The sequence below is a fragment of the Heterobasidion irregulare genome, assembly GCF_000320585.1.
Source record: "Heterobasidion irregulare TC 32-1 unplaced genomic scaffold scaffold_08, whole genome shotgun sequence".
NCBI classification, from domain to species: domain Eukaryota; kingdom Fungi; phylum Basidiomycota; class Agaricomycetes; order Russulales; family Bondarzewiaceae; genus Heterobasidion; species Heterobasidion irregulare.
In genome coordinates this window covers 1,192,197-1,206,965 of record NW_009258204.1, presented here as the reverse complement: position 1 = coordinate 1,206,965, position 14,769 = coordinate 1,192,197, and the positions used below count along the sequence as shown (strand labels likewise).

Below are 14,769 nucleotides of genomic sequence, written 5' to 3'. Positions count from 1 at the left end.
GCCTGCGACTGAAATATATAAATTCTAGTGAGCCTCAAGCCTTTACTGAATAACCCACCCCCGCCATCCCTCCGCATTCCTCGAATTGTGTTCTCCGGTATGCCTCCGTTATTTCAATATCACGTATTTTCTCTCCCTCAAGAGCTCCTGGAGTCGCTCACGCCACGAAATCTTGTAACGCAAGCCCTTGTCATCTCTCCCTCTCGAGCAGAGCCTCCAGATATTGTCTCACAAACCGCAGCGGGAGCCAGGACTTGCAATATTTGCCTTGGAGCTTCTTTCATTGATGTAGGCGAGCAACGGAATCACTACCGCTCCGATTGGCATCGGTATAATGTCAAAGTACGGTTGAACGGAGGAAAAGCTGTCGGGGAGGCTGATTTCTCGAAACTCGTCGATGGTATGTAGTTAGAAAGCCCCATGAAAAGTTCCTTCACTCATTATGGCAGGTCTGGAGGATTCAATATCTGGCTCTGCATCCTCATCCGATGACAGTGATTCTGAAGAATCCGATACAGTTAGGACCTTACTGCAGAAGGCGAGAGTATCCTCTCGCTCTCCATCCCCATCCTCTGGGCCGACAGTTCCACAGACTGCTCTTGCCTGGTTTCATTCACCACCGTCCACCCAGATTGGCGTCTACAAAGCAATATTTGACGCATCATCTTTGAATGAGTCCTATGTTGATGACCTCAAAGCCATGCAGAAAGGCGTTCAAGAAGGACGGACGTGGGCCATGTTTATGGTCGCTGGGGGACACTTCGCAGGTGCCATTGTGCGTGTCAGCAGTTCAGCTGAGGATGGAGAAGATTTTGCTGGCATGAGAAAGAAACCAAAGCGACCCAAACCTGATACGGAGGTGCTGAAGCACAAGACTTTTCATCGATATACCAGTCCGTCATCTTCACAGAGTCTTACAATCTAAGTCTTTGACACAGCTGAATCTTTCTAGCCCGCCGAAAGCAAGGTGGTTCGCAGTCTGTAAACGATAACGCCAAGCATAAAGCGAAAAGCGCAGGTGCTCAACTTCGAAGGTATGGAGAGCAAGCCCTTCGTGATGTGCGCATGTTTCCTCTGTGTTGGGCTGCTCCCTTTACTGACACTGTTCTCGTCAGGACATTCGTAATCTTCTACGAGACTGGGCAGAAGACATTGCCCAATGCGAGAGGATATGGATTAGAGCTAGCACATCCAACAAGCGGATATTCATGGACTACGATGATGCAGTATTCAACAAACGTATGCAATTATTTTCAAGTTGCTTCATGTTCAGCATCTGAACTTGTCGTTAGGAGATGAGCGACTTCGAACGTTCCCGTTTATGACCCGCCGACCAGTGAGTATTCTTCGATGCGATGGCGGCTGTATCTCATTCTACCATAGACGCAATCGGAACTGGGACGTTGTTTGCTAGAGCTGACCAAGGTCAAAGTATCGCATCTCACGGAAGATGCCCTTAGAGCCCAAGACGAAGCTTTCCTCGCTTCGCTACCAAAACCGAGGCTGAAGCCACAGCCTTCCCCAGCCCTTCCCCCAGTGGAAAAGGAAAAGGAACCCAAGCTATCCAAAGAAGAAGAGCTTTTTCGCGATAAATGGACGCGGCTAATAGACATGGTTACCAAAGGCCGTCTGGATGCTCTGAAATCATTATGGGAACGGGAAAGCTCAAATATTGGCGGCGTCGATGCACCCGTTCCAGAGTGGACTGGAGAGAAGTATGGAACGCTCTTGCAGCTTGCCTCACACTCATGTCAAGAGGATGTCACTCGTTGGCTTCTGGAAGAAGCGCGGGCGGACCCTACCATCGAGGTCCCTGTGGCTGTTTCTGTTGAAGACGGGAATCAGTCTGACGCCTCAGATACGGCACCAACACCTGTCGGGTCTCGCAGGACAGCGTACGATCTTGCTCGGACGCGCGGGGTCCGAGATATCTTTCGACGATGCGCAGGCGCTCACCCAGATTGGTGGGACTGGTTCACCGCGGGACATGTGCCCAGTGCCCTGAGCAAGGAGATGGAGGAAGGTAGAGAGGAAAAGAAGAAGGTGAGGCGGAAGGGGCTGAAAGACAAGCTGAAGGAACGAGAGGCGAAGGAGAAGGAAATGGTTGAGAGTGACCCGGTTGAAGAGGTTGCCCCCAAACAGCAGCATCAGGGCCCAGATAATTATTTGGGCGCGAGAAAACTTGGTGGAAGCTCAGGTTCAACGGAAGGCGTTGTGGGGTTGACACCTGAGATGAGGGCCAAGGTCGAGAGGGAGAGGCGGGCGAGAGCCGCTGAAGCTCGAATGAAGGCGCTCAGCGGTGAAAAATGAATGTTTTGAATTTCTGTGTATGTCTAGTATGTCAGCCCACTATCAGCCTATCTTGTAGAGTACCGTTTGTATTACTCTCGTACACACTGGCACCGACAAGCTTCGCGCCCTAATTTCTTTGGTCACTGCTGAGTGTGACCACACGCGTCACTAATGCGTCACACCGCGTCACCTAGGTCGCAGACGCGTCTGGAGGATCACCAAGCACGCGTCCGAACGTTGATCTTCCTTGTCTTTCCATTGACTCTTTTGAAGCCACATATACGACTATCCGAAGTTTTTCTCTGTCTGATAACGTATCCGAAGCTCTCCCATCCCGACCATGCCTGGACCAACCCGCACGACGATGCAGAATCTGCCACGGACGCGGTACCCACCCTTGCTCACTTTGACGCGACATACCATATTGAACAGAGTTGTGGAACGATAGGGAAGCTCAAAGTGCGACTCAAGAACCTGCAACGAAGAGGCGCAAGCTGGCAACTCAGCTTTCCGGATCTCAGCCTTCTAGGTCGCAACCATCTGGATCCCAACCTCAGGCCACCGGTGTCCAGTCTTCATTCGCAGATGTCCTTCAGAAATTGAAGGAAGAAACAGGAGATAGCACAGGTGCGCGCCTTAATTTATGGTCCGAATGAGTGTTCTAAACAGCCATGTGCGGAGTAGAAGCTGAAGGCGGTTCGGACTCATGGGCACGCCCTCGACTGGAACCCATTGACCCAGCGAGAGATAACATTAGTAAGTTGAAACGCTTTCTCTCCAAACATACCCAATGACATTGTCCGTAGTCTTTCAACAGATTGATATTCTGGAGTCCATTGACGGTAACAGTGGCGGGGTCACGCTGCGCATGTTCGGAGTAACAGAGGTCTGTAGTATTATCCAGGCACTTGTTTGAACGACTGACTGTTGCATCTTATAGGTTGGACACAGTGTCCTTGCCCACGTCACAGACTTTTTCCCTTATTTTTACATCGCTGTACCTCGAGGATTCACTGACGACGACCTACTGCCCTTCCAAAATTCCATCAACGTACGTCTCTTGAGCTCCCGTCCCGCTATCCCTGGTCAATTAAAAAAAATCAGAACGGCGGTGGAGTCCGTGGTATTGAATTAGCCAACAAACGAAGCCTCTGGGGTTATAGAGGAGACGATCTTGCCATGTTCATGAAAATTACTGTCACAGACCCAAAATCTTTGCCTAGAGTTCGAGATGAGTGATCTATCTATCCTGTGCATCTATCATCGCTTGTTACTGACATATCTATGGTGTTTACGCATCTTCGAGAAGGGAGAATGCAATTTTCGTAATCTGTTCAACGGCCCCATCCCAACATACGAGAGTAACATTGCATATACTCTACGTTTCATGATTGACACTAAAGTATGGGTCTATCTCCTTGTAATGACACACTCCTCTGACAACTTTGTAGGTCGTCGGGATGAATTGGATAGAGGTTCCTGCTGGCAAGTATAAAATGGTCAAGGGTAAGGACAAAAAGTCCCATTGCCAGATAGAGTTCGCCGTCAGGTAAAGCGTTCTTTCATCATCAACTCTGCGTTTCGTTGAATTATACTAGATGGGATCAATTCATCTCGCGAGCTCCTGAGGGAACGTGGTCGAAGATGGCTCCCGTTCGCATTCTGAGTTTCGATATTGAATGTGCGGGGCGCAAAGGAATCTTCCCGGAAGCTAACATCGATCCTGTCATCCAAATTGCCAATATGGTCACTTGTCAAGGTACAATCATCTGTCGTCCTTGAGATCGTCGAGGCATAACTCTTGATGCAGGAGAGAGTAGGCCATTCATCCGGAACATCTTCACCCTGAATACCTGTTCGCATATTGTCGGCTCTCAAGTTCTCTCCTTCGAGGATGAATCGAAGATGCTTCAAGCATGGAGGAACTTCGTAGAGGAAGTCGACCCGGATGTAATCATCGGGTACAACACCTCCAATTTTGATTTGCCTTACTTGATCGAGCGTGCAAAGGCTCTCAGGGCGAATCAGTTCCCATACCTGGGCCGTTTCAAGGGTGGGTAATTCATGTATTCATTAAATGAGATTGTGGGACAACAGCTGTTGTCAACTAGGAATCAAAACGCAGACAAAAGATACGCACTTTTCGTCCAAGGCATTTGGACAACGTGATTCGAAAGACACGGCCATGGAGGGTCGCTTGCAGCTTGATTTGCTGCAGTTCATGCAGCGAGAACATAAGCTTCGCAGTTACACTTTGAACTCAGTCTGTGCGCAGTTCTTAGGCGAGCAGAAGGAGGACGTGCACCACTCCGTCATCACGGAACTCCAGAACGGCACTTCGGAGTCAAGAAGGCGTCTGGCTGTTTACTGCTTGAAGGTAACTCTCCTCTCCAGCCCTCTCCGGATAGCGCTAGATTTGTCTCTGACATTTTCACAGGATGCCTATCTTCCTCAGCGCCTTCTGGACAAACTGATGTGTTTTGTCAATTACACAGAGATGGCCCGTGTGACTGGCGTGCCGTTCAATTATCTACTTTCCCGAGGACAGTCCATCAAGGTCCTTTCTCAGCTCTTCCGGAAAGCAAATGACGAGGGGTACATTGTTCCCGCTCTTAAGGGCGAAGGTGGGTTAGAAGGATTGTGGCTATGCCGGCGTATTCATTGGAACTTACAGGAACCGACGAACAATACGAGGGTGCTACTGTCATTGAACCCAAGAAGGGTTACTATGATGTTCCCATCGCGACGTTGGATTTCAGTTCTCTGTATCCGTCCATCATGATGGCCCATAATTTATGTTATACAACTTTGCTGGATAAGGGGACAATCGATCGGCTCGGTCTCAAAAAAAACGTTGACTACATTCAAACCCCTAACAACGGTGCGTCAGGTTCACTGTGACCTTTGCCTGAATCGGACTGATCTACTTCTTCGCAGATCTCTTTGTTACATCATCAAGACGCAAGGGCCTCTTGCCTACTGTACTCGAGGACTTGATCGGGGCGCGCAAACGTGCGAAAGCGGACTTGAAGAAAGAGACAGACCCATTCAAGCGGGCTGTACTTGATGGGCGGCAGCTTGCTCTGAAGGTTGGTGCCTTGCACCGGTCTACATACAAGTCCTCATCGCGTTGCTTGCCGCCAGATCAGCGCCAACTCTGTGTACGGCTTCACCGGTGCAACTGTCGGCAAGCTTCCCTGTCTTCCTATCTCATCCAGTGTCACGTCCTATGGCCGACAAATGATCGAGAAGACGAAATCAGTACGTCGTGATCTGTGTCTAAGTTTCGCCTCGTCGAATGCGAGGTTCCGTACAGGAAGTGGAAGCAGAATATTGTATCGCCAATGGCCATACGCATAACGCGGAGGTCATCTATGGTGATACGGACTCTGTCATGGTGCGGTTTGGACCGAATGATCTTGAGAAAGTAATGGCGCTAGGTATGCACAACTGATCATTGAGAGACCTGTGACTTATTTGGCGTTGTCTTCGGTCTCGTAGGTAGTGAGGCCGCTGAATTTGTGACTCAGAAATTCATCAAGCCTATCAAGCTTGAGTTCGAGAAGGTTTATTTCCCATACCTTCTCATCAGCAAAAAACGTTATGCAGGTTTGTACTGGACGAGACCAGATAAATACGATAAGATGGATTCCAAGGGCATCGAGGTAAGTTATCCTCTCGGTTGCTGGATTTCTTGTCTGAATCGGAAATTTAGACTGTTCGTCGAGACAATTGTCGGCTCGTGTCCACCGTCATAGAGACATGTTTGCACAAGATGTTGATTGATCGAGACGTCAAAGCAGCCGAAGAGTGAGCAAAAGTATCCGAAATACAGGAATTTCGATTATCTAACTATTCTTCGTTAGCTATACCAAACAAGTGATCTCTGAGCTGCTTCAAAACAAGATTGATATGTCTCAGCTGGTTATAACAAAGGCTCTGGCCAAAGCTGGTAAATGCACTCGCCTCGCCTTACTACGTTGACTGACTGACTTTGAGGATAGATTATGTTGCGAAGCAGGCTCACGTCCAACTTGCAGAACGAATGAAGCTACGTGATGCTGGTATGTATCGTGTCTGCTCGTTGCTTCTTCATATTGAGTCTCTACCGTAGGATCTGCGCCTGCACTGGGTGATCGAGTGGCATATGTCATCATCAAGGGAATGAAAGGTCAGCTTCATCGTCGCTAAGTACTCTAGTCGTACTAACGTTTCCTCACAGGAGCTGCTGCGTACGAAAAATCAGAAGACCCAATATACGTGCTTGAGAACAATATTCCAATTGACACAAAGTACTACCTGGAGAACCAATTGTCGAAACCCCTCATGCGCATCTTTGAACCAATTCTTGGCGAAAAAGCATCTTCCTTACGTGCGTGTTGCTCCTGTGTGTTCTCATTGCCTCCATTCAGTGTTTTTTTTAAGTTTCCGGCGATCACACGAGAACGATACAGATTGCCACACCAACTATCGGCGGCTTAATGAAGTTTGCTGTCAAAACCGTGACATGCATGGGTTGCAAAACGCCATTGCGAGCCAACAATAGCGTCAAAGGTGAACAGCGTCAGACCGGCCTCTTACTATGACCTTTTATTGATGCACCGACAGGCGGCGCCGTGTGCAATAACTGCCGGCCTAGATTGGGTGAACTGTACCAGAACCAGGTATGTCTTTTGAACGAGTCATTGTCTCGCATGATTAACCTGGCAACTTTGGAAACATCAACAGGTTTTGACAACTTCAGAACTTCAAGTTCGATTCTCTCGTCTGTGGACCCAATGCCAACGCTGCCAAGGATCACTTCATCAGGATGTACTTTGCTCAAGCAAGGATTGCCCTATATTCTACATGCGGAAGAAAGCTCAGAAAGATGTTGAAGATGCTGGTGCTATTCTCGAGCGGTTTGATGATGAATCATGGTAGCACACGGACTGGAGCCTCTTCACTGCCTATTAATCCATATTCGTGCGATCGGATCATGCTGTGGCATGATATTCTATGACGATATAGATACAAATCTTGGCTTGCTTGCACCTTTGACATCTGTGTGATCTTTTTAGAGTATCAATATCCGAGGCCACTATCTGCCACTACGCGCGAAGACACCGAAGTCGCTCTTATAGCGCCGGAGCAACGGTGCCTGGAGGCTTCTTCAACCGTGGGAAATCACGTGATAAATACGACGCGATCTGTCACGCTGTGACCGTCTGTTAGACGTGAACTACAATGGCGGCGACCGCGCGCTCAGCTCGAGCTCAACGTGTTCGAAAACCTCAGGCTTCTCTTCAGGAATCTGACTCGGGCGCAGATACGGAGCAAGAGACACCCAAGGCTACAAAGGCTCATGGCTTACGACGGCGACTCAGCGAGGTTCAGGACAAGAGCTATTCAGCGGACGCTCCTACCGGCCGCCCACCTTTGAGAGCAGTCAATATCAACGATGATGCGGCAGAGAAAAGGAGGAGGAGGAAGAGTACCAAACCACTGGCATCAGAGAATGCTGAGGCGGGGCCGTCGTCGGAAGGTATCGACATGGGGCAAAGTGGAGTCGGCGAAAGCTCCCGCACCGCACAGGCGCGGCAGAAACAGCTGGCATCCGTTGTCGAGACTCCGATGATCAATGTCCCTTTAGATGTCATGAGCTCAAACTTCGAGGAATGGATGAAGATGGCCATGGATAATGCGAGTCTTGATTATCTCTGTTGTTCCTGTAGCTTACCCTTGCGACACAGAAAATCAATGCTGCCAACTCCTGGAACTTTGCATTAATCGACTACTTCCATGACATGTCGTTGTTGCGGAATAACAACGACAACACCATCAACTTTCAACGCGCATCGAGCACGCTTGACGGCTGTGTCAAGATTTGGACAAGTCGTGTGGACAGTGTTGGTACAGAAACAGGCAAACTCTTGAGCAATCTTGCTTCCGAGGGCCGAGGTGACGACGAAGAGGAGCCAACGTCCGACAGCCCTGACTCTCAGGATCCTCAGCAGCGCAAGCGAGCAAAGAATCATCGGGCAGAATCGACACTAGCAAAAAACGCCGCCCAACTTAAGATCAAGAAACTGGATCTGGAATTCAGCGTAGATCCGCTCTTTCGCAAGACTTGCGAGGACTTCGACGAAGGTGGTGCCCACGGGTTGCTCATGAACCATTTGAGTCTCGGAGTCGGCACCGAGGGTGGTCTGAGAGTGGTGTTTGATGCAAGTGATTCTATGGGGAAAGAGATGGAAGAAGAGGAGGAGGAACCAGAAGACGAGATAGATCTTACCCAGCTTAGAAGTGCGTTGATTTTTAATACCCCATCCAGTTTGATTCCTCACTTTCCTTATACTCTAGGAGACTTCCTTCCGGATCTTGTTGTCCTAGATTCCAAAGCGATATCCCATTCCTTGGAGAGTTTTTCATTTTCCAAAGATCCATTTTCATTCGATAACACCATACTTTTCCGTGACAATACCCCTCATCCGGCAGACGACGACGACAACGACGACGAAGACTTTGGTGGTCCCCCCGGTGATGCTGGTATGGAAATCAACGATGCGAGTCCCCCGCCAGAACAGGACTTTTTTGTCGGAGACCAGGCAGTTGGCGATGACTTCGGTGGTGAGGCCATGAGCCCGAATGATGAAGATGAAGGCGGTTCAGTGGGTCCACAAGCAATTCATGCTCATACCGCCCCCGGGGGCTTTGTGCCCTTTGATCCGCGACGCATGCCTAATGAACGTGATCTTGTCATGGCAATGACTGACGCAGAGGCGGATGGTGGCATGATGGATTATTTCGACCAAAACTTCTTGAAGAACTGGGCCGGTCCTGAGCATTGGAAGCTCAGGAAAGTCGTACGGAGGCGTAAGCTTTTTTTTCACTCGTGGTTTCATTTCTGATAACTTGTCACCCCCTTATCCCATCAGCTGATGCAGCTGATGCAAACACTTCAAAGCCACGAAGAGAGAAAAAGGAGGCATTCAAGATCGATTTTCTATCGCCGGAAGAAAAATCCTTCAAGGAGGTTTCGAAAGAACTTTTCGCACCTGTTACTCGAGGTGCGGGTATCACATTAGTCAAACCATCCACCGCGAAGGCAAGCGCCAACTCGCGAAGGACATCGAAGAGCAAGAAGTCCAAAGAGAAGGAGAAGCGGGATGAGCATACACTTCCTGATGATATGCATTTTACTAGCCAGCAGCTTGTCACTCTATTCTTAAAGCCCAAATTCTCGGTAAGGTCTCATTAAGAATGCTCTCCAGGTCACTGAAGTCGCTTTGACTTTAGCTCAAGATGCGCGGGCAGCGTGTTCCGTTAAATGAAAACGGTGATGGTGAAGTTGATGAGAATTTTTGGGCCAGAGCTGCTGCCGATCAAGCAGCTGTACGTGATATAGAGGACGGCGACGACTGTCAGTCATTTTGTCTCTCGATGGGCGAAGTCGGCTGATCTGGTGTCTCACAGCCAATGGCGGCGCCATTCCCTTCAACACGCAATTCTTCCATGACGATTATGATGACGGACCTGGTTTCGATGATGATGGTGGCGACGCTACCGCGAGCGCTGAGCCTGGAGAGCAAGATTTACTCGCTGCAACTCGAGGGCAGACGCGCCGAGTACGGCCCGAATTTGTCAATTACACAAAACGTGCCAAACGTGTCGATGTCCGAAAACTAAAGGAAAACATTTGGAAGGGCCTGAATATTGTGGTACCACAACAGAAAGAAGAAAACGCAGATAATATGGTGCGTGTATTCATTGAATACCGTCCAAACATTGACTGACATGCATCGGGTTTCCAGGAACTCGACGAACCGCCAGCAGAGGGCACGGATCCGTCGGAGGCAAGAGTGTTTGATTTGGTACTATCGGAGCTTCAACAGTCCTATCCACAAGACAAACTTGCGGAAATCAGTACAAGTTTCTGCTTCATCTGTCTCTTACACCTTGCAAATGAGCGTGGGCTTAAACTTGAAGGAGCATTGGAGGATCGTATTGGCGATGCGGAACCCGATGCGGATGATAAGGACCCTCGCGTTGGAAATATATGGGATCTGAAGGTCAGTAATCTCTTAAATTTACGTCTAGTGAATTAAACGATCTATGTTTATTCCTCCAGGTTTATCGTGATCCAAATGCCGTGCCAGCAGCATAGTGACAAGCAAAGATTCGTCCGAGTTTGTTACATAGTTCGTTGCAAGTCATTGCAGCTATGTATATTTTCTATATCTCCGTGTTGTGGCTTTACGCTTCAAGAGTAGAACGCTGTTGATGTGGCATATATATCATACCTTCTGTATTGTATTGGCACTTATAAGCATTATTCACTCATTACGGACACAGAGTGTGGGGGAGATGACGGTGAGATGAAAGTGGTAGTTGCAATTCGTTAGTAGGTATATAATCGTTAACTATGCGATGACACAATGAGGAAGCAATACGGATACAGCTTTATCTAGGGTATGCAGAGGAGCTAGAAATACAGCTAGCAATGATACTGAAGCTTGATGAGGAATCGAACAAATTGGAAACGTGAAAATATGAACCGTCAAAGACAACGCCGCCAACGAGGAAGCCTGACCTATTCCAAATCCAATAGGATATCGCTTCACCACTCTCACCGCAGCTTGGCCTTACATGCCGCCCAGAGCCTCTCAGATTTCCTTACATGGCGCGTGCGCAGCTCGTGGTATTCTCCAAAGGCCTGGGGCGGCAACTCAAGAGTGTCTCGCGCGGGCATGCTGAAGACGTCTGTGTCCGGGAAGATTGTAAGGAGGTCGCCAGGGGCGATGCGCGCACAAGGCGCAGCAGTGGCAGTAAAAACGCGGTCGTGAAAGGGCGCGAAAGTATACACTTCGAGAAATCCGTCTCCATGGTCATACGTATGAGCAGCTGAAGCAATCTCACTGAGCAAGCTTTGATGAATGAAATATAAGAGGGACAGTACCTTGGACAACCATGACTTGACGTTGAACAAGAGCGACCGCAACTGATCCGTACCTCAGCATAATGTGAGAAGGGTTAGAGACGAAGATCAAAATATTATGACGGATTTATGCGGTCGCGGGAGGGTACGAAAGCAAAAGACAGACGAAGGAGTGAGATAGAGTCCACAAACCACTGCGATGGGGAAAAAGGAAGAGGTCGCCTTTTAAGGCTCTCTGCATCTATTGTCCGACTGCCCCACAGAGAAGAATAGCGATCATGAGGCGCCGGGAAGGCAGGACCAAGACAATAGCGCTGCAAAGCCACAAACACAAACGGCCCGAGTCACGTGACCATGTACAAAGTGGCATCCGTTCTAGGACGAAGTCTTCGCCATTCGCGATCGACACGTTCCGAGGATAGACAAGACCGGCCTACTGCATTTTTCATATCTTATGAGGACAGGGGGAAAGTGAGGCGATAAGGAGAATATCTTGGATCATCACCCTTGTAAATTCTCGGGCCGATATCAACGATGTTCGAGGTGACTTACCTCGTTTCAACATAAACTGACTTACATGTCTGGTTGATCATGTCTACATGATTGTTGTTTTATCTGTTGAAGATGGTAGATGAATTCAAATTGTACAAACCCGGTGATAGAACATGAACAAAACAACGAACTAGTAATGGCACGGAACATGGAAACACCCGGTACGGATGGCGTTCAGAAATTAAAATGAACGACGGTCAGTTGATCATTTACCACAATTGCTAGCGAAGAACACACCTCCAATGTACCGAGAAATCTCACAGCCCAACATGAATAAATGGGATCCATCTCATGGGCTCGATGTTTTTGACACGCATTCTTTGTACTGCATGATGCAATGCGAAAGCAGCTTGTTCTCCGTGAACAGAGTGTCGCTCACGCAGCTTGGAGTAAAAATTTCCCGCGACTTCCGGACCATCGTCGTCATTGATGGACCACAAGGTCGCAACAACACTTCGGAAGCCGGTAAACAGAAGGCCACCTGCAAAGTGGATCGCCTCGTCTGGAACCTGAGTATCAACAGAAGCAGTTTGGCATGCACTGAGGAATGCAAGATCCGCATTGCGAATTGTTCGCTTCATGATCCTCTCCAGCGAGAGAGGGGCGTCGTGCAGCATAAATCTACTATTAAGGCCATCTTGAACGCCGTGGCATGCGAAATGAACCCATTGGCAGTGGGACATTGCATCCTCAACTTTTTGAACAGTGGCTTCTGGGCCGGACAAGATGGTCAACGTATCATCGCCTAGGCTGCGACGGATGACATCCACTTCAACTGGGACCATAGGTAAGGGAGCAGAACCCGGTGTGTCCGATTGGGCAACGATGAGGACGCGAGGGGCCCCAATGAGAGACTTGGACAAGGAGGCTCTAAGAAGCGAGCTAGGGTTTGTGATGTAAGATGACACAACAAAATCCATGACATTCACGTCATTTTTTCCCGCTGCGTGTAGAGGGAAAGAGGCAAGTGGCCCCAATGGGCACCAAAATAAACGAGGAAGGGTGCCAGAAACATTCCTCTTGAAAAGTTTCATCAAAGGGATTAATAGAGCGCTAGGGGAAAAGTGCATGCAACGTACGTGTATTCCAAGAGCGTGTATGATGGGATAAACTATGAAGTCCCATAAGAAGGCGAGTATTTTCGACAATATGGAATCACCATCGACTTGTCGTGCCTTTTGCTGTTGCCAATGGCGAGCTGCACCTCGTATGTCGCGTCCTGAGGTGACCAGAGCTTGTCTTAGCTCTAAAAGAAGTTTCTCGATATGGCGATGGCTGACGTCGAGAAGGGGGACGTGTCGGACAGCTTCAGATTTGGAGGATATGATCAAAGCATCACACCGGAATGAAGACACGTTCACGATAACCACGGGGCCGAACGCTGCAGCCTTCGCTAGATCATGGAATCGTTTGGGCTGGGTAAATTCGGAAAAGCCTGGGATACTTCTGATCATGCCCACGAGCTGCTCCCACTGTGTAGCCAGCGTACGACGGCGAGCATCATCCCCTGCTTCTAGGCCTTGAAGTTCGTTAGCTATCGCCTGTAATTGCTGCGCCATGACGGGTTGAGCAGCTTCTAGATCGCCAAGAGGCATTCGAATCTGTAAGGCTGACTGCCAAATGACAGAACGGCCTTGGTCTACGAATTCAACGGCGCCTTCGAGATGGCCGTATTGGATACAGCAGGCTACAGCGTCGCTTGTGATACCACCTGCACAGCTAACCAATTCCTTGCGCTGCTGTTGTACATCCGTGCCAACCCAGGCGAGCTGAATCAAGAGCTCCAACGCCCTCGCATAGCCTTGCAACGCCAGCTCCCTGTTGGTATAGAAAAAGGTATCTCCAGTCGCCTTGGTGCTCTCGAATCGCTGGAGAGTGAATGTCGAATTAGAGGTAACAAAGCGACGTCGCACCATGACTGGTTCCGTCTCTATTCTGCGAAGGATTTCAATGAAAGGGTCTAAGGGCATGCCCTCTACAGGCGCATACAGTCGCGCCTTGGAGCGATGCACAGATGCAATGGACAGCCGAGAAACGTGGATGGGATATTCGGGATGATCTCGAGAAATGCCTTGCAGGGCCTCCTCATGGTAAGCGACTGCTTCATCAAGGCGATCAGGATTTTGTTTATCCGCGAGTCGAGTGTCATAGTAAGTATTGACGATTCGGCTACCCATACGGCTCAACCAGATGGACCGAGCCTCGCATGGGGTAGTCAGAGCGATCGCCGCGCGCCAGTGCTTGTAGGCCTTTTCCAAGTCTTCGAGGTCAGAGAACCCAGAATTGATGCCATACTGCATTTCGAAGTGTTCAGTTTGCTCCGATCGGAGCTCATATAGATCGCCCAGAAACCCATGTCGAAGATGCAACGCGAGGTATTCAGTTGGTGCTGCCTGGAGGAATGCTTCCTGCTGAGCGATGACTTGGCTAGACTCTGTGATGGAGGCGCATTTCCGGACGCGGCTATACAACTCTCGTGCTAAGCCATCAAGGAGGTCCTGCATCGTAGACCCTGTTCCTGTGACTGTCTGAAGAGCTTTGTCGTAGGCTCCAAACACATCATCCAGATCTGTGATGCTTTCAGAACAAGTCAGCATGCTCCAAAGAACATGTCTGGCGTCCGACATGTCATGCGAGTCTGGGCCACCGTCTTGCATCGGCATATAGAGTGTAGACAATTAGACGCCACTGATTCCCAGGATCCCCGAAGGACGAGAGATGTGAGACGATTACTAAGAGGTGAGACGAGAGATCTAGAGGCCGCAGATGGTGCTGATAGAACTCTAAGCGCCCTGCGTCACGCATACAATGAGTTCTCAATAATTGGGTTCTGTCCCTTACCTTCGATTCGAGAGTCCGACGAGGCTGTGACGATGCGCCCCTTGTAGTTCTGTGGATATAGCGAAACTAGCCGCGTAAAAGCCACGATTCGAGGGCTGGGAAAACTGCGCTGTCCATGGTTAAGTTTCGTCATCGATCCTAGCGGCCAAAAACCTGCAGAAAAAGTG

General features: G+C 49.3%; 5 protein-coding genes across 5 annotated transcripts; 3 read left to right on the top strand and 2 right to left on the bottom strand.

The window, feature by feature from the left end:
- Positions 1-68: 68 nt before the first annotated feature.
- On the top strand, positions 69-2,421 carry HETIRDRAFT_459999 (uncharacterized protein). Its single transcript, XM_009550946.1, has 6 exons — positions 69-400; positions 450-893; positions 953-1,059; positions 1,116-1,239; positions 1,293-1,336; positions 1,384-2,421. Exons 1-6 carry the CDS (start codon positions 100-102, stop codon positions 2,308-2,310), a joined length of 1,947 nt encoding a protein of 648 aa, XP_009549241.1. The 5' UTR covers positions 69-99; the 3' UTR covers positions 2,311-2,421.
- Positions 2,422-3,082: 661 nt separating this feature from the next.
- On the top strand, positions 3,083-7,384 carry HETIRDRAFT_155985 (uncharacterized protein; the record flags this gene model as incomplete). Its single annotated transcript, XM_009550945.1, has 22 exons — positions 3,083-3,178; positions 3,233-3,343; positions 3,397-3,516; positions 3,599-3,694; positions 3,744-3,841; positions 3,891-4,051; positions 4,103-4,345; positions 4,404-4,669; positions 4,730-4,916; positions 4,967-5,173; positions 5,230-5,381; positions 5,437-5,553; positions 5,609-5,732; positions 5,794-5,957; positions 6,008-6,102; positions 6,159-6,244; positions 6,297-6,356; positions 6,407-6,463; positions 6,515-6,664; positions 6,718-6,846; positions 6,901-6,956; positions 7,021-7,384. 22 exons carry the CDS (start codon positions 3,083-3,085, stop codon positions 7,213-7,215), a joined length of 2,970 nt encoding a protein of 989 aa, XP_009549240.1. The 3' UTR covers positions 7,216-7,384.
- A 134-nt stretch (positions 7,385-7,518) lies between these two features.
- Positions 7,519-10,616, top strand: HETIRDRAFT_155984 (uncharacterized protein; the record flags this gene model as incomplete). Its single annotated transcript, XM_009550944.1, has 9 exons — positions 7,519-7,554; positions 7,582-7,974; positions 8,025-8,577; positions 8,635-9,147; positions 9,210-9,517; positions 9,571-9,694; positions 9,748-10,028; positions 10,086-10,343; positions 10,403-10,616. The coding sequence occupies 9 exons, from the start codon at positions 7,519-7,521 to the stop codon at positions 10,436-10,438; spliced, it is 2,502 nt and encodes an 833-aa protein (XP_009549239.1). The 3' UTR covers positions 10,439-10,616.
- A 284-nt stretch (positions 10,617-10,900) lies between these two features.
- Positions 10,901-11,291, bottom strand: HETIRDRAFT_324791 (uncharacterized protein; the record flags this gene model as incomplete). The annotated part of the gene is made up of 2 exons (XM_009550943.1): positions 10,901-11,175; positions 11,231-11,291. The coding sequence occupies 2 exons, from the start codon at positions 11,289-11,291 to the stop codon at positions 10,901-10,903; spliced, it is 336 nt and encodes a 111-aa protein (XP_009549238.1).
- Positions 11,292-12,018: 727 nt separating this feature from the next.
- HETIRDRAFT_420143 (uncharacterized protein) lies at positions 12,019-14,424 on the bottom strand (the record flags this gene model as incomplete). Its single annotated transcript, XM_009550942.1, has 2 exons — positions 12,019-12,780; positions 12,841-14,424. The coding sequence occupies 2 exons, from the start codon at positions 14,422-14,424 to the stop codon at positions 12,019-12,021; spliced, it is 2,346 nt and encodes a 781-aa protein (XP_009549237.1).
- Positions 14,425-14,769: the final 345 nt, after the last annotated feature.